General features: G+C 53.1%; 10 protein-coding genes across 10 annotated transcripts; 3 read left to right on the top strand and 7 right to left on the bottom strand.

The window, feature by feature from the left end:
- Window positions 1-373: 373 nt before the first annotated feature.
- On the top strand, window positions 374-1,674 carry TCA8 (Succinate--CoA ligase [ADP-forming] subunit alpha, mitochondrial; the record flags this gene model as incomplete). Its single annotated transcript, XM_051469604.1, has 7 exons — window positions 374-531; window positions 585-613; window positions 673-799; window positions 853-915; window positions 964-989; window positions 1,039-1,121; window positions 1,174-1,674. 7 exons carry the CDS (start codon window positions 374-376, stop codon window positions 1,672-1,674), a joined length of 987 nt encoding a protein of 328 aa, XP_051326435.1.
- A 333-nt stretch (window positions 1,675-2,007) lies between these two features.
- On the top strand, window positions 2,008-3,090 carry J4E85_005356 (uncharacterized protein; the record flags this gene model as incomplete). Its single annotated transcript, XM_051469603.1, has 1 exon — window positions 2,008-3,090. The coding sequence occupies one exon, from the start codon at window positions 2,008-2,010 to the stop codon at window positions 3,088-3,090; it is 1,083 nt and encodes a 360-aa protein (XP_051326434.1).
- Window positions 3,091-3,343: 253 nt separating this feature from the next.
- On the bottom strand, window positions 3,344-4,747 carry FYV10 (GID complex subunit containing RING finger motif; the record flags this gene model as incomplete). The annotated part of the gene is made up of 3 exons (XM_051469602.1): window positions 3,344-3,781; window positions 3,832-4,641; window positions 4,697-4,747. 3 exons carry the CDS (start codon window positions 4,745-4,747, stop codon window positions 3,344-3,346), a joined length of 1,299 nt encoding a protein of 432 aa, XP_051326433.1.
- Window positions 4,748-5,423: 676 nt separating this feature from the next.
- Window positions 5,424-7,385, bottom strand: ARB1 (ABC transporter ATP-binding protein arb1; the record flags this gene model as incomplete). The annotated part of the gene is made up of 3 exons (XM_051469601.1): window positions 5,424-5,550; window positions 5,601-6,742; window positions 6,792-7,385. The coding sequence occupies 3 exons, from the start codon at window positions 7,383-7,385 to the stop codon at window positions 5,424-5,426; spliced, it is 1,863 nt and encodes a 620-aa protein (XP_051326432.1).
- A 729-nt stretch (window positions 7,386-8,114) lies between these two features.
- On the bottom strand, window positions 8,115-8,925 carry J4E85_005353 (uncharacterized protein; the record flags this gene model as incomplete). The annotated part of the gene is made up of 2 exons (XM_051469600.1): window positions 8,115-8,822; window positions 8,878-8,925. The coding sequence occupies 2 exons, from the start codon at window positions 8,923-8,925 to the stop codon at window positions 8,115-8,117; spliced, it is 756 nt and encodes a 251-aa protein (XP_051326431.1).
- Window positions 8,926-10,174: 1,249 nt separating this feature from the next.
- Window positions 10,175-13,417, bottom strand: J4E85_005352 (uncharacterized protein; the record flags this gene model as incomplete). Its single annotated transcript, XM_051469599.1, has 3 exons — window positions 10,175-10,403; window positions 10,455-13,254; window positions 13,336-13,417. The coding sequence occupies 3 exons, from the start codon at window positions 13,415-13,417 to the stop codon at window positions 10,175-10,177; spliced, it is 3,111 nt and encodes a 1,036-aa protein (XP_051326430.1).
- A 1,954-nt stretch (window positions 13,418-15,371) lies between these two features.
- J4E85_005351 (uncharacterized protein) lies at window positions 15,372-16,277 on the bottom strand (the record flags this gene model as incomplete). Its single annotated transcript, XM_051469598.1, has 2 exons — window positions 15,372-16,137; window positions 16,216-16,277. The coding sequence occupies 2 exons, from the start codon at window positions 16,275-16,277 to the stop codon at window positions 15,372-15,374; spliced, it is 828 nt and encodes a 275-aa protein (XP_051326429.1).
- A 541-nt stretch (window positions 16,278-16,818) lies between these two features.
- Window positions 16,819-17,307, top strand: J4E85_005350 (uncharacterized protein; the record flags this gene model as incomplete). The annotated part of the gene is made up of 4 exons (XM_051469597.1): window positions 16,819-16,859; window positions 16,917-16,974; window positions 17,087-17,179; window positions 17,230-17,307. The coding sequence occupies 4 exons, from the start codon at window positions 16,819-16,821 to the stop codon at window positions 17,305-17,307; spliced, it is 270 nt and encodes an 89-aa protein (XP_051326428.1).
- Window positions 17,308-17,630: 323 nt separating this feature from the next.
- Window positions 17,631-19,416, bottom strand: ELP3 (Elongator subunit; the record flags this gene model as incomplete). The annotated part of the gene is made up of 2 exons (XM_051469596.1): window positions 17,631-19,057; window positions 19,113-19,416. 2 exons carry the CDS (start codon window positions 19,414-19,416, stop codon window positions 17,631-17,633), a joined length of 1,731 nt encoding a protein of 576 aa, XP_051326427.1.
- Window positions 19,417-19,931: 515 nt separating this feature from the next.
- On the bottom strand, window positions 19,932-21,487 carry J4E85_005348 (uncharacterized protein; the record flags this gene model as incomplete). Its single annotated transcript, XM_051469595.1, has 4 exons — window positions 19,932-20,686; window positions 20,744-21,008; window positions 21,066-21,416; window positions 21,476-21,487. The coding sequence occupies 4 exons, from the start codon at window positions 21,485-21,487 to the stop codon at window positions 19,932-19,934; spliced, it is 1,383 nt and encodes a 460-aa protein (XP_051326426.1).
- Window positions 21,488-22,876: the final 1,389 nt, after the last annotated feature.

Raw genomic sequence — 22,876 nt, 5'->3', positions numbered from 1 at the left:
GCGAAACATGCACTGCAACATGCTTGGATGTTGAGGACCGTGGCTTGAAAACACACATCGCGAGCAGCACCATGTTCAGAAGCACAGTACTGTAATACGCAGATCAAGCAGAATGTCCGTATACTCGAATGTTCGGCCTCTTCATCTCGACGTGAGACTGCAACCTGTCGGGATGTGTCCTCGATAGACGAGTTATTTTCGTGAAGTTGTCGGGCGCGGACGGACCCTGGCACGAGATTTTAGGTTGGCCAAGCTCCCCCGAAGAACTCCCGCCATGTCGCAGCTTCGCTCAGACCGCTAACCACCACTAAACCGACCCGCGATACCCTCCAAAAACCCCAGAGTTGCTTTCGTGACCACCATACCCGTCACGATGCAGGCAATCCGGCAACCGATGCGCTCTGCGCTCTCAAAGGCCGCTACCAGGCAGTATGCGACGGCTTCCTCGCAGTACGCCGAGACGATTAAGAACCTTCGCATCAACGGCGACACCAAGGTCCTGTTCCAGGGCTTCACGGGAAAGCAGGGAACGTGAGTGCGACTGCAAGAGCGCGTGGTTGGAGGAGGGGCTAATGCAGGACCAGCTTCCACGCACAACAAGCCATTGAATACGGTATGCGCAACGGACCCGCTGATATAATCCTGTGAGGGGGAGGACTGACAGGGCGACAGGCACAAAGGTTGTTGGAGGCACAAACCCCAAGAAGGCGGGCACCGAGCACCTTGGACTGCCCGTCTTCAAGAACGTAGCAGAGGCCATGAAGGAGACTCAGGCTTCCGCTACTGCCATCTTCGTTCCGTACGCCATGCCCCACAGCCGCATACAGACCATGCGATCTAACAGACTTGTAGCCCGCCAGTCGCTGCTGCCAGTATCGAGGAGGCTATCAACGCAGAGGTTCCTCTGATTGTGACGTAGGTGTACACATCGAACTTGGGTACTTGGAAACTAACAACCGACAGTATTACTGAGGGTATCCCGCAACACGGTATGAACTACAGACATGGTCAACGAGGCATAGATACTGATTGATGCAGACATGGTCCGCATCACAGACATGCTCAAGACACAGAACAAGTCTCGCATGGTCGGCCCCAACTGCCCCGGTATCATCGCTCCCGTACGTTCTTTGCCTACCTCTTCCAGTCGGGATGTCATGTTGACTTGAATAGGGTCAATGCAAGATTGGTATCATGCCAGGCTTCATCCACAAGCGCGGCCGCGTCGGTATTGTTTCTCGTTCCGGAACCCTCACATACGAAGCCGTCAACCAGACCACCCAAGCCGGCCTTGGCCAGTCACTCGTTGTCGGTATCGGCGGTGACCCCTTCTCCGGAACCAACTTCATCGACTGCCTGAATGTCTTCCTGAAGGACGAGGAGACTGACGGTATCATCATGATTGGTGAGATTGGTGGTTCCGCCGAGGAGGATGCCGCAGACTTCTTGAAGGAGTACAACACTGCCAACAAGCCCGTTGTCAGCTTCATCGCTGGTATTTCCGCACCGCCAGGCAGGAGAATGGGTCACGCTGGTGCCATTGTCAGTGGTGGAAAGGGTGATGCCAACTCCAAGATCACCGCGCTTGAGGCCGCTGGTGTCACTGTTGAGCGCTCCCCCGCCAAGCTAGGATCAACTCTCTACGACCAGTTCGTCAAGCGCGACTTGATATAAGCAGTCATAACGATGTTTCATTGAACTGCTTGAACGTGCCGGCTTGCATATTGCGGCTGCTGCATTAGGTCCATTGTACATTTTAGTCATAAGAGCAATCCATCACGTGTGCATCTTCATACCATCTCTTCTCTAATCGTGGTTTGGCTTACTGTAAAGGCTTTGCTGAGTACTGTGCAGATACGTGCTGACGTGCATGCAGCCCTCTTTTCACATGCAGATCCTGAACCCTGCTTGGGCGTGACCCAAACTAATCATTTTCGTCCAGTTCCCCGCAAACCTCCGAGCCGCATCCAATTGACTGCACTCTGCAATCGCAAACACAGCAACGGCATGTCGAAAACAAAGACCAAGCGCGCTCGTCGCGAGCTCAAGCGCGAAGGTGAGAAGAAGATCTTCGCGTTCCACAAGAAGAACGCAAAAGCAGCGGCCGACTCCAAACCCACGGCAAAAGCTCCAGCGAACAAAAAGCAGAAGATGAGCGCACCAAACGCAACAGCAGCATCTACACCTGCAACGACGCACGCCCACGCGCAAGCCCCCAAGAAGAAGCACAAAATTCCCTTCGGCGAATACGACCACATACTCCTCGTCGGCGAAGGCGACTTCAGCTTCACGCGCTCCCTCGCCATAGAACACGGCTGCGCAAACGTAACGGCAACGAGCTACGACGACGGACAAGATGTCCACAGCAAATACCCGTCATTCCGAGAAATCGAAACCGAACTCTCCTCCCTCACACCGCCCGTTCCCCTCCACCACGACATCGACGCAACAAAACTATCCAGCTACAAACACCTACGGTGTAACCGCGACGACGACGACGATGACAACGACGAAGAAGGCTGGGACACAATCGCCTTCATGTTCCCGCACACAGGCGGTCTATCCACCGACGTAAACCGACAAGTGCGCGCCAACCAAGCCCTGTTAGTATCCTTCTTCAAATCCTGCCTAGACACCTCGAATCCCAAACGGCGGCTGCAAACCCTGCGGAACCAGGAAGATAACAAGAAAGGCAGCCCGCCCCAGCAGCCCATCCGCCCTTTTCTCCGCATGGGCGGCCGGATCATCGTCACGCTCTTCGAAGGCGAGCCGTACACGCTGTGGAATATTAGGGATCTGGCGCGCCATGCGGGGCTGAAGGTGGTGGAGAGCTGGCAGTTTGATTGGAGCCAGTATCCGGGGTATCATCATGTGAGGACGCTGGGGGCCATGGAGACGGGGTGGAAGGGTGAGGATAGGGCGGCGCGCATGTTTGTGTTTGAGAAGATTCCGCTCGTGGCGGATAGCGATGAGGAGAAGGAAATGGCGAGGCAGGCCAAGGTGGGCAGGGGCGGGCGGCTGCCGAGTCAGAAAGAGGCGATGAAGAGGGCGTTGGAGGAAGATGACGAGGAGGATGAAGATGACGAGTGAGCTGGAGATGGGCGAATACGCGCACGGTTGAGCAATACTTCCGATACGGAGCAAGTGCATGCTTGCAAGCGAAGCGTAAAGTGGTCGTTGAGCTTAGGAACAATACCCAAGGCCTTGAGGTCCTACCTATCTACACATGAAAGAATCAGGTACGCCGACCCATACCGCGCCGAGCAGATTCCCATACCAAAACGCCACGCTATATCGGACTATCATACAAATGCCGCTAGAAGAAAGAAAGACAGACAAAACATCACATAACATAAACCTTCCGGACCTCGCTCTCAGGCCACTGCTTGCCGCTCAGTCCTTCCGCCGGATCCCTCACGAACCCCTCTTCCGTTCCAACCTTCTCGTTGAAGACGCGCAGTCTCTCGGAGCCGTATATGCGATGGTTGGGCAGTACTACGGGACTGTCTTCAACGATACTCTTGGTGTGGAGGGCGTAGGGAACGTTGCGCGCCAGCTCGTTGAGCTCGGTACTGCAGATTGGGCATACAGTTGTGGTAGAGGAAGCGGCGTTTGTGGAGGAGGGTGTGTAGGCGGAATGGCAGGCGGGTGTCTTGAGTGCGGAGAGACCGGCGCTCAAGGCGACATGGAGGAGCGGCCGCGGGGGCAGGGCGTAGAGGGTGTGATGAGTCGCGACGAAGCAATCGGCTAGGTGCGACCACCTAGACGCAGAGTAGAAAGACTAGAAGGAATGTTAGAGATAGGAACCATCAGCGGTCTGGGGAGACTCACAGCATAAGGCTCCACCTCATCCCACGGCCTATACGCCAACATGCCCGCCGCCCTCCTCATCAATTCGAAATCCCCACTCGTGCTCAAATACTTCTTAGCATGTGCCCTCGCCTCCATCAACTTCGTTTCTCCACCTCCGCCCCCTATGCTGACTCCATGCATACCATCATCTTGTGTCTCCAACCCATCCATACCGCTCAACCCGGCCTCGTGTCCCTGTCTCACCAACTCGATGTACTGCTGCAGCCTGAGCTCGAATTCGAGCAGGCTACCCCCCTTCTTGAGTTCTTTGCCATGTTCCTTGCACCACTCAAGCGCCAATGTTGTACTCATGCCTTCCCGTAAACTCTTCTCGATTTTGTGACACGCAACGAATGCATCCACATCCACGAGCTCGGTGATCCCTTTGCTCTTCGCCAGACACGCCGCGCTTTCTGCATACCCCTCTCTTAGCAGGTAATCCACGAGTAACCGGCTTAACCGCGTGCGTGACCATTCATCGTATTTGACGTCGACAAGGCTTTGCATTTCGTACAGGTCTTGCAGGTGTTGTAGGCGCGCTTTTGTGGAGCGGTGGATGCGCGCTTCTTCTTCGTGGAGGTTTTCTAGTTTGCGCTTGAGGTTGTGCATCTTGCTTATCATGGTATCGATAGATTCGAGTGTGGCTTCTGGGGAGGCGTTCTTGGAGGCGGCTTTGGTGGCGGCGGTCAGAGACGTGGTGAGTGCGCTAGACGAGTGTTCGATGACGCGCTGGGCGTTTTTGAAGTTGCGCCGCGAGAGCTCGTAGGGCATCCGCAAGAGTGGTTGGTCCTGTGATCGTGTTAGTAGATAGTACGGAATGTCTGGGTAGCTGGGAACGCTTTACGAGGAGGAGATGCGACTCCGCATTGAGCTTTGTACTTGTGAGCTCCGCCATGGCGGGCAGAGAGCGAGTGGAAGGAAGGAAAAGCTTCGTGTAAGAGTCGCTGTATTCCGGGTTGTCGCGGTTTCAGATAAATACAGCGGGAGCGAAGGTCTCGAAGAGTAATGGTATGAGAGTGGAAAGATGGGAGGCTTGGTGTAGATGCTTAAGCTCCACTATCGCGGTGGAAGCTTGCGGGGGTGCTCGCTCGTCACAGCTCATAGCTCACAAATAGGCACGTGCCGAACATGTACCTACCGATAGCCACATGTCCGTTTTACGCAGCCTCAGAACAGCTGTCTGCACATCCTTCTTCTCGATTATACGCATACCAAACGTCCTTTGTCCATCGGAAGAATCATGTTCATACAGGCAGAGATACATCATCACAATCACACGCACGATCCTTAGCAACGCAAGCAGCACCCAGAATGAGGGAAACAATACATGCTTCTATGTGATATCATTCTGATCGTAAGGCAACTCTAAAACTCCTCTAAGACCCAATGCATCATAACGCATAATCCAGATGCCTCTACCCATGCAGAACGACACTGACGCAGGAAGCGATGAGCTGCCGGCCTACTGCAGAGGTATCCTGAAACCTGCTCTAAGGCCATTACTTTTGTTGTACCTGCGTTCCACAGCTCGAAGGACGCATGCAACTTGCGAAACTACCCCCAAAATCCGCTTAGAGAGCACCAGTCGACGCCATCTTCTTGCGGAGATGGTCCTTGTACTCGCCAATGGTTCCGTCCCACCTACGGACGGTCTTGTGCTCGCACACCATAATGTCCTTCGCGATCTTGTCAAGCAATCTGTTCATCGTTAGCAAGCTGATCAAGTAGGAGCTTAAGATTAAACGTACCGGAAGTCGTGGGAAACAACAACGACACCACCGCTGAAGGCGTTGATGGCATCCGCCAAACTGTCAATAGTAGGGATATCCAGACCGTTGGTAGGCTCGTCAAGCAACAACATGTTGGGTCCCTCAATAGCGAGCAGAGCGAAGACGATACGGGACTTCTGACCATCGGACAGAGTGGCCATCTTCGATGTCTGTGCCTCACCAGTCATACCGTAGCGACCGAGCTGTTGGCGCCAGTATTGGAGATCTTGGCTGATGTGGTGGAACTTATCACGGACGAAGTCAAGGGCAGACTTGGTGAGGTCAAGCTGTTCAGCAGAGTGCTGGCTGTACACACCGAGCTTCAAGTGAGTGTGGCGCGACACGACACCGGATGTGGGGCTGAGCTTTCCGGTGAAGATATTGAGAAGGGTGGACTTTCCAACACCGTTGGGTCCGACAAGAGCTGTTCGAGAGTCCATGTCGACACCGAAGTCCAGGTTCTCGTACAGGTTGTCCTTTGCATCTCCAGAGTAAGAGAAGGTAACGTCGTCAAGCGACAGCACAGGTGGGGGCAGCTTCTCGACGTCGGCAAAACGGAAAGTGAAGACACGGTCAACGGCAACGGGCTCAATCAGACCATCGGCCTCCATCTTGTCCAGGATCTTCTGGCGAGACTTGGCTTGCCTGACCAAGTTGGCGTAAGTACCAGCGGAAGCAATGAACTTCTTGATGTGCTTGATTTCGTCTTGCTGCTTCTCGTAGGCCTTGGTCTGGTTGACCTCCTGCTCGGTACGGGTTTTGTGGTATGTGTCGTAGTTACCTCCGTAGTAGAGGAGCTTCTTCTGACGCATGTCGATCATGTTTGTGCAGACACCGTTCAAGAAGTCCATGGAGTGGGACACGAGAACCAGGGTGCGCTCCCACTTCTTCATGTACTCCTCGAGCCACACACAGGCCTCCAAGTCCAAATGGGCAGTGGGGTCGTCGAGCAGCAGCAGGGCGGGCTTGACGAACAGCGCCTTGGCGAGCGCAACACGCATACGCCATCCACCGGACATGTCCTTTGTCTTCTTGTTGATGGTAACCTTGTTGAAACCGAGACCGGTAAGAATGAGGGACGCGCGGGTGTGGAAGGTGGACGGGTCCATGTCTTCTTGACGCTGGTATAGTGTTAGTGGCGTGCCGTACTTCGATCTGGCGTGTACATACCTCGTAGATATCGTCAAGGAGAGGGCTCTCGGGGCCATCCTTCTCAAGGATGTCTTCAGCCAGCTTCTCGAGACGAGCCAGCTCGTTCTCAGCCTCGCGCACAACCCACTCCAGGGCACCCAGCTCAGTCTTGGGGGCACCCTGGTTCAGCAGGTAGATGTCGATATGCTCTGGGAAGGGGAACTCGCGCTTGTCGATGGCCTTGAGCAGAGTTGTCTTTCCGCAACCGTTCTCACCCAACAGACCGTATCGGCGGCCGTAGTTGATCTCGAGGGTGGAGTCGTTGAAGAGGACCTTTCCGTGGAACACGAGCGATGCAGAGATGATCTTGACATCGCGCGACTGCTCGAGCGAGGCGAGCACACCGGTGGTGACGCGGTCGGACAGACCGTGCTTGTCCTCCTGCATGGTCAGCTTCTTGACCTCCTCGTTCAGCTCGAGGTCCTCGGCCTCGTCGCCGTTCTCAGAGTTGGCCTTGGAGGCATTCTTGGAGTTGGCCTTGGACGACAACTTGGACGTGGCCGTCTTCTTGGGCTTCGCATCGCCGTCGGCGGCGCGCTTCGCCTGGCGGGCAGCTTTTGAGGCGGAGACCATGGTGTCTTAGTGGTTTCTGGGTGAAGACTCTGGGGTGGTGGAGGGAGGAGGAAATTTCGTAGGGTTGGGATCAACGTCAATCTGTGCCCCGCTAAGTCTCTTATCGATAGGTGTCGATACCCAAAGGTTTCAGTTTCGGGTCCTGTTCAAAGCGCGACACTCGGATGTGAAAACGAGTGGAGTGATGAAGCGCTGGAAGTGATGTAGAAAGAGAGGATTTGAGGATAAGAAACGGCCAGGGCTGGTCAAACAATGCGACCCTGTGAATCAATTTTCTTACTTGTGGCGAAGGCTGCGCACGGCCAATGAACGCTCCCCACCATCATCATAGGGCAAGTAAGGCGCTCAACGCTCGAGGCTGACACCGCTACATGCATCTTTCGTTAGGATACTAAGTCACCAGACAGGTAGCTGGGCCAGATCTGGGCGAAGCAAAGACTGTTCGGGCATGTAGTCTGTACGGATATGCTTTCTAAGTCTTCAGAAGTCCCGCCATGTGCCCCTCAACGGACAAGTACCCCATGCGCATCTTTCCATGTATATTTAGGTATGCGGTGGGCATGTGCTGCTCAAAATCCGTTTTCGATCAAAGTTACGAAACGATCAAGAGTATCGTTAGTATTAGGCATCACCTGTGTGGTTGTTGAGCATTGTGGGTAGGTACCCCACGAGAGAGCGATGATCGTCATAGTTCTTATCTTCACCAGCCTCAACAGCGATAAGCGCCGTCTATATACCGTGACTGCTCCCGCTGTTGCTCGGCACCATAGTGAACTCAGCACTGCTTCTTTTGCTATCCGCTTCTTCCTTTTCTGAATCTACAGTTTTTGTCTCCTGGTCGACCCTCTCTCGTAATTTTCTTCGTAACTTTTCCAGTACTCTCGTCTCTTCCGCATTCAAGTTCAAGTCGTCTGGCAACGTGATCCTGGCGCCGTTGATCTCAATCCTGTGCCTCTCGCAGTCATAGTGTTGCTCATCTGCACTCTTCTTTCGTTCTAAACCGCCCGTCGCATCTGGCACCACCTCTTCATCTCCAATCTTCACTTTCTGCAGATCCAAAGGGGTCCACCAGTATATTGGGAACTGCCTCTGGATGTTGTTGATGACCAGCCCAACTGCAATCATGAGAGTAGTGCCCCACAGAACGAGGCCGACGAAGTACCAGCCCATGGCTGTGATGACAGGGTCTGTTGCTGCAAGCACCGCGGATGCGCCGCCCGGTGGATGCACAGTATTGGTCAAGAGCATGACGGCAGACGCGCAACCGCATGCTATAGCGCCTGCGATCCATCGTATCGAATCGTATTCCGAGTGATATTGGAACAACTTCGATATGCCGACGCCGATGAGTGCAGAGATTCCATGGCCGAGTAGGGCATTGCGCGGTTGACCGAGTGGCGAGCGTATAGAGTTGTACTCAAGAATCGCAGAGGCGCCCTGGATCACCGGTCAGCAAAACAGACCACGTTCACACCAGCCACAAGTAACGTACGAATGAAGCGATCAACGCTGGCGGCTGATGCCATTGTATGCTGTCCATATTATTGAAGACTGCCGCTACGACCGCCAGACCGCAGAACGCGCCCAACAACGACCAGAACGCTCCAAGTATGTTCCCAACATCTTGACGCGTCTCCCTTCTATACCCAAGGAACCTCGATACCGGCGTCGGAAGCTTGTGCAGCGGTGAAGGAGGAATGATGCGATTGAGATATCGATCGATATCAAGGTCCCATTCCCTGGCTGCAGAGAACACACTCATACTGACCAATGTAAACACGAAACAAACAAAGTCTTTCCATGCGAATGGATAAGTAAAACAGAAAGCAGATCAATAGCTCAAAGAGATTAAAGTTCAATGGCCCCGGGAGCGGACCGTCAAAAGCACGAACTTGCAACCAAAGTCCCTCATCGCGCAATTTATTCCCGGATCCAGCTGTCAAACAACGGTACTTTGTCCGCTCCTGCACCATTCGAATGCGCAAATATGCTCATTTACTCTGACGTTGACCTTGCACATGCGCGACGATCTGAGTAAAGGTCCACGCGCAGCAAGTTGGGCTTTACGTAAAATTACGTACCACAAATACAGCTGCAACATGGCTTTGTGAACATCTCCTCGGTTCCGCGGATGCGATTCTGTGTATTGGAAATAGGGTACTGAGATGTTTTTTTGAACGAAGGTAGTTTACTGTAGGTACCTGCAAGATCGCTGGAGCGATGGGATGACAGTGGATGGTCAACCCTACTCGCACCCTTCTACCCAGAATTGACAACCAAAGGTAAAGGGCTGCAATATTTTGCACACCTGCCGTATCCATTGAGCTGCGCGAGCTATCACGGTGTATGAGATTGTACTCCTTACCGTACCTGCAAGCCCCCGTGACAGTTGGACGAGCTGTGGCATCCCTGCCATTACTACGCTAGACGGCAGCCTACATGGATCTCACCTGAGTATATGGACAGCACACACGACTAGGAGAAGGCGGTAGATCAGAAGCTCTGAAATGCACATGTAGTAAAATGCATTCACTAGACAGCGTACTATATTGTGATGTAAACGGGTATAACTCTACTTGAAAAGGTATTGAAAGGTACCGAGGCGCCATGCATCGTTCCGATCGTTGAACTGCGCTGCATGTCTGTAACGCCTGTGGTAAAACAAAAATGTGTCTACCGTAGATCGATCGATCCCATGCGTCGCTGACCGACAAACGCCTCATGGATAATGCGACAACCCGAAACCCTATCAGCTATACTCCTGTGAAGACGTGAAACTGCTCCTGCGACTAGGTACCACGGAACAGGAACTGCAAATCCTCAGGGCTGAGGCGGTCCATGGCAACTTTGTCGTTGTTCACGGTACCCGCAATCATAGCGGCCTTCTTTTCTTGCAACGCGACCATACGCGACTCTACACTGTCCTCGATACAGAGGCGAGTGATCACACAAGGACGACGTTGACCGATACGATGGCATCGGTCGGCGGACTGCCACTCAGCTGCTGGGTTCCACCACCTGCGTTTCATTAGCGTTCTGTGGAAAGATATGGCGGAGACTAATACTTACGGGTCAACGATGAATACCCTGGATGCTTCAGTAAGGTTGAGAGCGACGCCACCAGCCTTGAGGGAGACGAGGAAGACCTCAACATCCGGGTTGGTCATGAAGTGATCGATGCTCTTCTGGCGCTGTGCAGGAGTCATGCTGCCATCTAACATGACGGTATTGAAACCGGCACGACGCAGACGCCACTCAATGAGCTGCAACATCGACGTGAACTGACTGAAGACGATGGACTTGAGTGTCTGCTTCTTGCTCCGAAGCTTGTAGAGGTCGTATACCAACATCTCAATCTTGGTGGAAGAAGTCCAGTTCTCCATCTTGATGCGGTTGATGATCGACGTCTTCTTGACGGAGTCCTCGTCTTGCTCAAGCTCTGGCTGTTCAAAGTCGATAGACAGGGCGATGTGGCAGCGAGGGCAATCTGCGTCCGTGCCAGAGGCTTCGCAGGTCTCCATGAAGTCCTTGATGCAAGCGCGACAGAACTCGTGACGGCAGTGAGAACGTACCGCGTCCTCGGCGGGTTCGTCGCAGATATTGCACACGTAGACGTTACCAGCACCTTCGGCCGCATTCTTCTTTAGCAAAAGATCGGGATGGTTGGCGACCTGTCGCATCTGCATGATAAGACCGAAGATGTTGGCGTAGTTGTTGAGCATGACACCCTGCGCAACGTAAGTATCGAACTTGCGGGCGGAGTTCGACATGATCGAGGTTGAGAAGTCGCGCTCCACCTCACTGAAGAACTCTTGGTGGATGATGATGTCCTTCATTGGCAACTCCATGGAGTTGGTATGATCGCGCTTCATACGTCGTAACATGATGCGAGCAGTGATCAAGTGAAGCTTTGTCAGGGCCTCCTCGCGGAGCTTATGGTCATCGCCAGTGATTGGGTTGAGCAGCTCCTGGTTGAACACTGAGATGTGCTCAGAAGCACCGTGGTTACAGGCAACACACATGTGGTCATCGTCGGTGGCCCAATGCAGCTTCTCGCACTTGCATGAACGGCAGAAGTAGTCCGCAAATGGACGGACTTCCAGGAAGCGAAGAAGTGAGAAGAACTCTCCGATGCGATTCTGGACTGGCGTGCCAGACAAGCACCACTTGTAGTCACCAGTCAGCGCAAAGCAAGCCTTAGCTACACCGGTGTTGCGAGACTTGATACTATGCGCTTCGTCCAGGATAAGGCGGTGGTAGTGGATGGCGTGGAGTGGTGATGCCTCCTTGACGATGTCCTCACCGCGGGACCATCCTTTGGTTTCCTTGCGATGCAGCGATTCCAGAGAGTTGTACGAAACCATGATTACGTCGTAGGACTTGAGCTCCTTGATCGACATCTTCTTGCACTTGGCGTTCGTGCCATGGTATACCAGAACCTTGAGCTTGTTGTTTGTGTACTCGCGGATCTCGTTGGACCATTGCATCAGAGCAACTGGCGGGACACATACGAGCGTCGGCTGCTTTGCAGGGTAATCGGACATGATCAGGGAGACAGCCTGGATAGTCTTGCCCATACCCATCTCATCTCCTAGCAGCCCACCCTTGTAGTGAGTCTTCTCCTGCCGAATCATCCAGCTAAGACCCTCAAGTTGAAATGGCTTCAATCGTCGGGTAATAGACTCTGGTTGCTCTGCCTGCTGAACCTCCAGGACGGGGATGTCCTCCAGAGTCTTCCACATAGTCTTCAGCTTTGGATGCTGTTGCTCTGCTCGTTCACGGTTCATGGCCCGCTTCCGCTCCCACTTGTCCGCGATGTGCGCATACCTCGCCCGACGATCAGTCGCTTCGTCTTTGTCGCCGCGGGTGAGCTTCTTCTTCCGGCCTCCAGATGCTTTCGGCTGGCGCGCCGCAGCAATCTTCTTCAGACGGTCACTTGTCGTCATCAAAGGCTCTTCATCGCTGTCGCTAGCCATTGGTGTCTCGACATCGTTAAGCAAAGACTCGGCGTCATCCACATCATCAGGACGAAACTCGCCGCCGTCAGACTCCTCGTCATCGAGGAAGTCCTCTTCCTTGAACGTTGCCTTCTTCGCACTAGAGCGTGCAGGACGACCACGCTTTGCTGAAGACTGAGCCTTGGCCTTGCCTTTGCCCTTGCCTTTATAAGATGGTGCTGACGACAGAACAGCTGTCATTGAATCTGCGTCGTCATCGCTGAAGACCTCCTCGACCTTGGCTTTGCCCTTGCCCTTGCCGATGTATGAGGGCGCCTTCTTGCGACGCGAAGGCGCGATGGGCTCATCCTCGGATAGCATGTCCTCATCGTCCTCGTCCTTGATCTTCTGGCGCTTGCTGTGTGGCGCATCCTCGTCGTCCTCCAACTGCATTTGTGCAGCGATCTCAGCGTCCATGTCGAGCGTCCAGTTTTCGGAGTCTGATTCGGAGTCTGACACGGCGGTGCGAGATCGTTTGGATGAGGTGCTCTGCGAAGGCGTCGTAGCGTTGTTCAGCCGACTACGGGCGGTCTTCTTGCCACGACTGACTGACGCAGCTGGCGTGGTCGAGATGCTGGTTCCTTGTGTTTCGTAATCCGAGTTCTCCAGGGAAGGTGAGGCGGTTGAACTCTCTTGTCCCGCTTGTTGCGCGTTGAGCCCTGCTAGCCGTCCGCGAGTGGCGGGCGCCTTCTTGGACTTCATGGCGGGGACTCTAACTTCTTTCAACACGCGGCGGGCGCTGGCGGATGATTGAGGCACCTCGGGCTCGATGGTTTCGCTCTCGTGGTCGGAAGAGTCGGGGATGAAAGATCGAGAGGTACGAGGGCGCTTCTGTTTGTGGCGACTATCAGCCACGGAGGAGTCTGCCAGGGCTGTAATCGCGTTAGCGCAAGAATGATGCACAGCATTCACTTGTCAAGCAAAAGTGAGAGCCGAAGTCAGCCTGTACATACCAGTTGTCGGCGCTGGGGAAGGTGCGGTGGCGACGTCATTCGCGACACCAGTCGACTTGCGGGTTGATCGCCGGGGCGCCATTATGATGAATTGGTGAAAGGAAAAGCAAGTGAAAATGCGACAGAGATCGAGGAACGCGCAGCGAACACTGATGAACGGATTGAACGAGAGACTGTAGCTTCGACGGAGGGGTGAGATGACAAGAAGCACTAATTGTCGAAGGGTAGATACCCCTGGCCCTTTTGCGCCGATAGCCCGTCGCGCGTTCACGCCTCAGGTGGCAAATTCAGGGACAAGGTCGCAGAAAAGCAAGGATTGCAGGGCTTCGTAGAGAAAAGTGCGCAAACGGCGTCTGCTGTACAACACTGTCTCGGAAATGTACAACAATCACTGCAAGCTTGTCATGCCAGGTGCGATATGGGTGGGGAAGACGCGTCGCGTGCTGGAGACGGTAGCACGTGATCGATTCCAGGCTGTCATCTCATCCGTTTACGGACTAGCGCTGAATGTCCCGCTGCAAGTCCCCGGGGCCGAAGACGCGTAAAGCAAGAAGATCTGCTATACTCTCAATAGAGGTTTTCGACTAATCAATAACGCCATGTTCACTTCAGAAGATCTCTCCACGCATGCCCGGATCGCGCGCGAGCCATCTGGTGTCGCCAAAGAACATGACCCCAACGCTACACCTCTCGCAACGTTCCTTCGCTTCATGGATCTTCCCAAAGACATCCGATTCATGATCTATGAACATCTACTCAATCGGCGCATCAAGCCTTTATCTTTCCCGGAAATGGGGATTGCCTATGAGGTGGTCACAATAGATCCGGCAGTCGCCCAAGCGTCACGCCAGCTCAGGGACGAAGCACGAGTGGCGACGCGCCAACAGCGTCTTGGTGGGCCGCTTGTAATCTACGTTATCAAATCATTCAACCATGTGGGAGATATTTCTCGCACACTATCCATGGCTTACGACTCTGATCAACAACATATATTACAAGAGCGCATTAATGCAGCTGCATTCGAGCACGCAGATGTGTCCGACTCGGTTTTAAAAAGCCCCATCAGATTGCTCCATCAATTCTTTTTCTACTCTCGTACAAGAAAATACTTCTTCGGTCGTGAGCGGAAACGGGGGATGTTACTCACTCGGAGTTACTTCGAATTCGCTGTGAGGAAGCTACGGCACAATGCTCACGTAGAATACCGGTTCTTGATAGGGGCAAACAACCTTGCACTTATGAGTTCTGGTAGCGATCGAGCAGAGCCCATGAACAAGGCTGTATCCAGGCAAGGAAACACACGATGCAATTTTGTCCTAGTCCCCGACAGTCACGCTACGCAAGATTCTCTTTCACAAATAGAATTGTCTCCGGCTGGCGATTGTGTGCCCACGGAACTGGCCACACCTAAAGAACTCGCCTACATGCGGACCATGATATCCCAACTCGGAAGAGCCCGACCAACACAATCAGGGCTGCGATAAAGGTTCAAGGTTGCGATTATGTATTACCATCCATCATCAGCGGGAACAAGGGCGTTCAGGGTCAATTGCAAGCTGAATGGACCGAACCCCGGATCCGCCTTGCCAATTGGCGAGTGGCAACACAGCAGAGCCTCGACGTATGGCGGGAACCTGATAAGGTTGCTTGTACCTGATCACTAGGATGGCAAGCAAACAGAACGCCGAAGAAAAGGAGCTGCTCTTATGGCTGAACGCAGAGACCGTTCGCAGAATTTATGGGATATTCACATAGTGGGGACGGAGAAGAGTTGTTCATCAAGCCCAGCGTTGGATGTCACCAGTATCAAAAGATTGGTTAATACTACAAGTCCACAACTCAGCATTCTATGCGATCGCTACAAAGGAATTCAAAGTACCCAGGTTCCACAGTTTTCAGACTAGAGACCTAGCGCGTGCGAATGCAGCTATACCTCCTCTTACTCAGAATTGCATCAGGTCATAAAGCCAAGATCCAGCCGTGGTCAAAACGGGACAAGATAACCTATATCATCAAGAAAACTGTGTGCAAAGCTCTCAGTAGTAGTTGTGGTAGTCATAGTAGTCGTGGCGGTCGTGGCAGTCGTGCCTGAAGTGGCAGTTGTGGTTGTCGTGGTTGTCGTGGTAGTCATCGTAGTTGTAGAAACGACCGGTTCGCCAAACGTCGAGTTCCTGCTCTGTCATGGCCTCCCATTGCAGCTTTATATTCTTCGCATCAATAGAACTCTCTCGAAACATTCTCCCTATCTCAGCCCGTGACGGAATAGCATCGGGTGGCGGTGTAGCCGTAAAGACCACAGTCACCTCAAATGAACGAACGTCTTCCGGGTGAGTATTGGTCTTTCCCATGAGTAAGTAGCGCAAATCCCTGTCGCCTTTTACTTTCCCGTTTGGGAACAGAACTCTTAACTGAAAGTGTGTCTCTTTGCGCATTCTGAGCACACAGAGACGATAGACTTTCTGGAGCGTTGTATCGTCGAAATCAGTAAGTGGGGACGTCTTACTTTCGCAACGCCTTTGATCGATACTCTGAACACGCATCCTCAGTTGACGGGTCGGTATCATCTGCGTAAACTTGGAGAGTTCGCCAGGCATGCCAGGCATGCCAGCATCGCCATGGTTCTCTTTGGACAGCGTATCCAAGTGATGACCCGAGGTGAGAGCTTCTAGAAAGCGCAGTGCAAACGTGCAATGACCTTGCGCGGCAACGAGTGTGATAGGCTGACCCGGGAAGCCGTTGCCGAAGTAGGCTCTGATCTCGTCGCATAGAAGGCGGTTGACTAATAGTAGTGCTGTGGAAGGCCTTGATTTGGTATACCAGAGGCAACGCTGGTTTCCAAAGATTGATACCAAGTGGCTCTCGGGCTGCAAGTAGTCGTACACTAATAACCGGATGTCTTTGGGAAGATCGAGGAAGCGAAAGGTATCAACGCTACTATCCATCTTGAGCTCTCAGGACAATAGATGAGGAGCTTATGTATGCGGGCGTGGATGGAGTCCAAGAGCTGATGGGCGTCGTTGAGTGTGGTGAAGCCAGGTTTCTAGTCCGTTGCCGTCTTCCGTTATCGCGATGATGGTACAATAAGTTATGTTGTCCAGCCTAGTGAGACATGATATCTGTATTCAGCTTCGAAGGTAGCGCGAACTGTGATGGCGAGCCGTTCTATGAGGGTTTTGCGGCGTCGATGGGGAATGGAATGAATGTCGATGTTCGGGAAGTTCCCGGTTCACCTGCATCAGATGCGGTGCACGGATCCACGCGCATCGGCAGGCGTCGCAAGACATGACGATTCCAGGCTCAGGCACCTCATCCAGCGCCGCACCATCGACGTCGACCACCTCCCAGCCCCATCTCCTCCTACGACATCATCTACATTACCGGTACAGGTAGCGAACCACTCGACGATACCACGATCGAAGCGCCGCCACCGCCGCCGATAAGCTACCCGCCGCCGCGCGATACCGAAGCTCCAAGTCGCCCATCATGGTGAAGCCCGTTGTTTCCGCGATGAATGCATGGACGTGGTATGCGCCAAACAATCTAGGGAAGAAGGAATAGCAAGGAAGCTAACGGAGTGCTAGCATCGTCGTGTCGCTCTTTGCCATCGTCATTCTCTCCACGATCGGAGCTCTGTTCAAAGTACGTCTGCCTCGTGCCCATGGTCCCGACAAGGACGAACACCTTCGAATCCACAGTCGCCACTGGTTATGAGAACTGTAAAGCAGAACTGATGCTAATGCGCAACTCGCAGGGACACAGCGGCACCGTAATGGGAGGACATGAAGACCCCGAGGATGGTGGCGCAGTTGCCGGCGCGGTATTTGGTGCCGTCTTCATATACATTGTACGTTGAAATGGGGAAGATAGCATCACAGTTTACTAACGTCTTTCCAGGGCTTCTTTGTCTTCTGCGGCCTGCAGGCCTTCCTCCACATGCGCGAAAGCCGCCGCGGCGCGATAAGCCTGTCATAATCCTGAACAGAATGCGGAACACGACCGAGGGGTAAGATGAGACGCGGAACCATCTAAAGAATCTTTGAATGCGACGATGAAGCATTAGGACAGGCACGCGTCATTGCGCCTGTGGAGGGGAGGCAAGGGGGCACTTGTACATTGTAATATGAGACACGGCGTTCAGCGGGCACAGGCGGGTTCATACATTTTCGTAGCAAGACATTGGATTAGCGTAATATATGCTATCTATACATGTGCATGAGCCCTGCATATCTGTCAATTGAAGCATCAGGTCCGATCCATGCACGAACGCCAGAACGCGCCAGCCACGACTTTTCCATCTACCAGTCCCTCTCCCACAGCGGCTCGAGCGTCTTACTCATGTATGGGCCATCTAGCCAGTAACCCAATTTGCCATAGTAACTCCGCACACCAACACCAGAGATGACACTGATCTTACTACTTCCGTGCTCTTCCCTAGCTATCCGCTCCGCCTCCTCCATCAAAAGCGTTCCATAACCTTGATGCTGGAACCTCTTCGGGTCTCTTGCATGTATAGGGACGGCAGATCCATAGACATGCAGTTCGCGTACCAGCGAAGAGGGCTGGCCAGTCAACTCTGGCCTGAAAGTATGTTCTTTCGAACACTGTCGTAGACGAAGCAGGGCGATCAAGATGTCCTGTTTCGGGTCTTCGTATGCGAGGAATGTCTCCCAACCGCCGTTAGCCGTGTAGTCCCGACGTACCAACTCGACCTGATCGGGCCGGATCTTATGCTTCACTTCGTTGATACCGACCTCACGTGTTCGCACATCGCGACATGAGGTACCAAAGTCCTTCATCCTTGCCAGCGCCAACTCTCGCAGGTTACCATTCTCAACACCGGATGTGACAAGCGGCATGGGAATATCGCGCTGCACACGGTAGATTCGCGTCCATGGCGGTACTAGGGCCAGGATGCGGGCAACGATATCGATGAGAGCGTTTGGTGTGTAGTTCTTGTATCTGCCAGTCCGCCAGAGTTCGTATAGTCCTGTGCCGCGGATGACGAGTGTAGGGTAGATCTTGAGTCCATCGGTGCGGAAATCTGGGTTCGAGAAGTATTCTACAAACTGGTCGAGATCACGCTCCATTCCGACGTTGGGAAGGTCTGGCATCATGTGTGACACAACCTTGAATCCGGCGTCTTTCGAGAGACAGAAGGTTTTCGCTACGGCGGCGACAGTGTGGCCTCGGTTTGTGTCGCGCGCTACATCTTCGTAAAGGGACTGTACACCGATCTCGAGACGCGTACATCCGTACCGCAACATTGAGGAAAGGTGTTGATCCAAACAGTAATCTGGTCGTGTTTCGATGGTGATACCAACGCACTTTATGTTACTCATCTCGCCGGCGGCAACCGCCTCGTCAACGTCTTTGGTTTGATATCCCGAAAGCGCGTTGTGTAGTTGTGAGATGAACTCGTCCCGATATGACTCTGGTAGTGACATGAATGTGCCGCCCATGATGATATACTCAACTTTGTCGACACTGTGACCGAGCGACTTAATCTGGTCGACTCGTCCACGAGCTTGCTCGTAAGGATCATATCGCGCTCGAATAGCGCGCATAGATGTTGGTTCGTAACCTGTGTAGGACTGTGTTGAGTACTCAAAGTCGGAGTCTGGACCTCCTGGACAGTATACACAGATATTACCAGTGTAGGCAATGTGCGGGCATCGGTGAGGTTTGCACATGACCGCCACTACTGCAATACCAGATGATGTACCTACAAAGCACATCAGTCTTACAATACTTATGCAATATCTTTGAGGGCAACGTACGGATCGGCTTGGCGATGAGCTTCGGGAGGATATATTTCTTGTAGTGCTCAGGCACAGCCGCGATAATCGCCGTGAGCGGAGGCTGGCTCTTGAGGTAGTGCTTCTTCGCAATCTGACCTCGTAGCGAGTTCAGATTCAGATCCTTCTTAGGTTTTGAACCGTCGGCCTGGGATTCATAGTCCTGAATGAGCGCTGAGGCGATATCTGCGCACGCACGCATGTAACGTTCATTCTCGGGTGGCAATTTGACATTCTTTGGCAGCCTCCTCTTATGCTGCGTCTCTGTCACTGTCATAGTCGCCATGGCGGGCAGATTTTATTGTTTGGTGTTTGCGGTTTACAGATGGCGAATCTTGAGGACTCAGAGTCTGGATGTGGAAGTCACGGGTGGGGGTGGGATTTATTCCGAGCTAGGTCGCTTCTGTACTAGTGCCGTCGCTTCAACTTGCCAGACTTCAGCAAGAAGGTCACTCTCCCACGAACTCACTCACCTGGTCCATCGAGGTGCGCCCCAAACCTCGACCTGGTCTCATTAGTTTGTTTTCGATCTCTGGCATCCGTATCCACAAAGCACAAATCGCTTTGTTAGACCCGTGATTCATAACGGTGACATGGAAAGCAATTCAGTCTTGAGCGCTACGAGGTATCGGCCGCCTTGCCGAAGAAACATCACCATGAAGTATTTAACGTCGAGGCAACCACGAATCGATTCATTATGTACGGGAACGCTAAACAGAATCACTGCAGCAAAACGCGCTATGTTACTCAGAGGGTATCCAGTCGTGCTTCTTAACTTTACTCATTATCATACTCTCGTCATCATGCAAAGCTCGATGGCGTCCTGTTGACTCGTTGCCTAGGTTCAGTCTCAAGGACCGCACCTCCAAGAGGCACGTCGGCGCCGTGCTGCAAAGGAGCGTAAAGCTCGTCGTTCGTCGTCATAGCAGGGCTATCCTGTCTGCTCTCTCTTCTTAGAGCGTTGATCTGGGCAGAGTTGCCTGGTACGGCACCGCGACTACCTAGGTAGCTGAACCTCCCAACCTGGCTACCTGTAGTCACAGCAGTCGGACGTTGCGGCGATGGTAGGACGCCTGACTCTGAGCTACCAGAACCGCGTTTGTTGCTGACGTCAGAGTTCGAACGGAACTGTGTCCCGTACATGCCGACGTGAGGAACGTACTGTGGGTCACGTTGACCTTGGCCATTGGCAACGACTCCACCATCTGGACCCCCGGCATCGGCAACAGCAGCCTTTTCGGTAAGCTCTGTAGCCACCTGATGAGCGTCGTACTCGTTGATACCAGCGGCGAGCAGCAAATTCTTCTTCTTCTCGATCTTGGCAGCGTGGTCCATATCTTGACCTGGGTTGGCAGTCTCGTATTCGAGAATCTTGATGAATTTGTAGAACCCGGCCGCGATAATGGACCCGAGGATGGGGCCCAGCCAATAAATCCAGTGGTAGTGTGTAAACTCGAGGTTAACGACGGCAGGGCCGAATGAGCGTGCGGGGTTTAGCGAACCACCCGTGAAGTACACTCCGGACAGCTCTGTGACGAACAGAGCAAGACCGATACCTGTTCAAGACGTTAGCATCCACCACATAAGCCAACCAAAGGCTATTCGTTACATACCCACGGGCGCGATGAAGGTTCCCTTGTGCTTCTCAGCTGCCAGCATGAAGATGGTGAAGACCAACTGGGCAGTAAGGAACATCTCAATGAAAAGACCTTGCGCAATGGAGGTACCTCCACCGAGTTTTGTTCGGACGTTGAGATCACCCGGGAACATGCACTGGACCAAACCAGCCGCGGCCATGCCTCCAAGGATCTGAGTGACGAACAACAAAGCACCGCGTACCCAGGGGAGAGCACCGATCAAGCACATGCCGAATGTGACCTACATTGTCGTCAGCGAACTGGTTGAGTAATAGCGCAGGAGAGAGGAGGTACTCACGGCCGGATTGAACAAGCCTCCACTGATCCTGAAGAAGACCCAAGCGTTCACAGCAAGCGAGAAGCCAAAGCAAAGCGCAATATACTGCAGCTGCTGGGGATTGCTGCCAGCCTCCGCTACAGTCTGGCCTCCCGACGACGGTATACTGTTCGCGACTTGTGCGCCGGACAGAGCAAAGTATAGAAACAGGACAGTTCCGACAAATTCTCCGCACATGGCGATGAAGTGGTTACGGATATTGTCAGGCACTCGGCTCAACAATGGCAAACGCATCTCTGAATCGGTGAGGTTGGCATTGGGATCTGCTGCCTTCGTGAAGGGAAGCGCAAAGGCTTTGCCCTGAACGGGTTCCTGTTACGGACTTGTTAGTATTGTATTACACGACGATGTTCCGATTCGATGCAACTTACGTTGATATTCATAACGACGGTATGGCTCCTGAGCCAGAGACGAGAAGAATGTGAAAATCCAGAACCGAGAGCAAGACTTCAAGCACGGCGAAGAGAAGGAAAGATGGCAATGTCAAGAAGTGGACAACCGACCTACTTGTCGATGGGAATACAGGTATACATCAAGACCAAAGTAGTCGATTGGTGATGCCACAGCCAACGGCTACTCAAATGGTCAAAGCAAAGTGTCGTCATGCTTCAGCCGTTGACGCGACGGCCACACGCCTGGATCTCGAAATACCTCCGCTACACTCAAGGTCTACTGGGAACATCTGGACCTAGGTCAAACGTCGAACCTAAAGCAGTAAAAACGTGGCTGACATACCATCATAGTCGTCTCGAAAGAGCGACGGATCGTGATTGCAGCTGGGATCTGCCACGGGACGGTGGCACGCTAACGCCGGGGCGGGCTCCGCATGTCGATCCAGGCCACGATAGAGGGAACTATTTCCCGGTAATCTGTCTACCAGCGTACCAGCCATTCAACCGCAGTTTTGCTCATGAGGACGTCATGCGGAGACGACTGCGGGTTGCCCCGGTATTGTTGTGCCATCAGAGCCTCAAGCAAAGCAAACAACAAAGAATCCTCGACCGCAACACGATTTTCTGCTCACGGTGACCACATCACAGCAGCCTCTGCTGATTTCGAAGGTATACACCAAGAAGCGGAATACCCGACCATAATTCTAGGTGGCCGCCCCGAAAACACGCTTTAGGCCGTGGGCGCTACTAAGCGCAGACCTTGCCTTGAGGAATGGATCGCATCGAAAATCTATTCGGGCGATCGAGTTCTCAAATTGGCACCACTGCAAGGCTTACAGCGCATGACTTGGATGAATAGGGTCGGCTTGTGGGAGTGGCAACGAGGGGTCCTGGTGACCCATCTAGGCAGCGCCACATGCTCATGTTTGGTATGCGCACCAGCCGCTAGTGCAGTCTGGAGTCCACGAGGGAATGGCACTTGGAAGTCTAGATCATTTTGAGCGGCTTGTTTGTTGTGTAGAGGCTGCGGTGTCTTTGTATATTTGTATTGAGGGATCGAAATCTGCTTGCGTAGTAGATGAAGTATCTTCACATTGATCGAGTACTTGGGGAGATAAGATACATGTCTCCTTGAGTCACGATAACCATGATAGTCGTGAGATGTGGGTGACAAAGTAGCTATACATCGAAGTGCTTGGCCTTTTACCTATCGCTCATGAATTCTCGCAAGGTAAACACCGATGTGACGTAGTAAAGAGAGAACCTGGAATGCTCATACCCGCATCCCGTGGCTTCCAAACATACAACCACTATAGTCAAAGAAGAGACTAGACGACTGCTAAAGGTCGATGACCTAGAAGTCTGCATTGCCTCTCGATT

This window comes from Alternaria conjuncta (assembly GCF_024043145.1).
Source record: "Alternaria conjuncta strain BMP 0040 chromosome Unknown scaffold_7, whole genome shotgun sequence".
NCBI lineage: Eukaryota > Fungi > Ascomycota > Dothideomycetes > Pleosporales > Pleosporaceae > Alternaria > Alternaria conjuncta.
The sequence above is the reverse complement of the archived record's forward strand: the minus strand, read 5'-3'. Positions and strand labels throughout refer to the sequence as shown.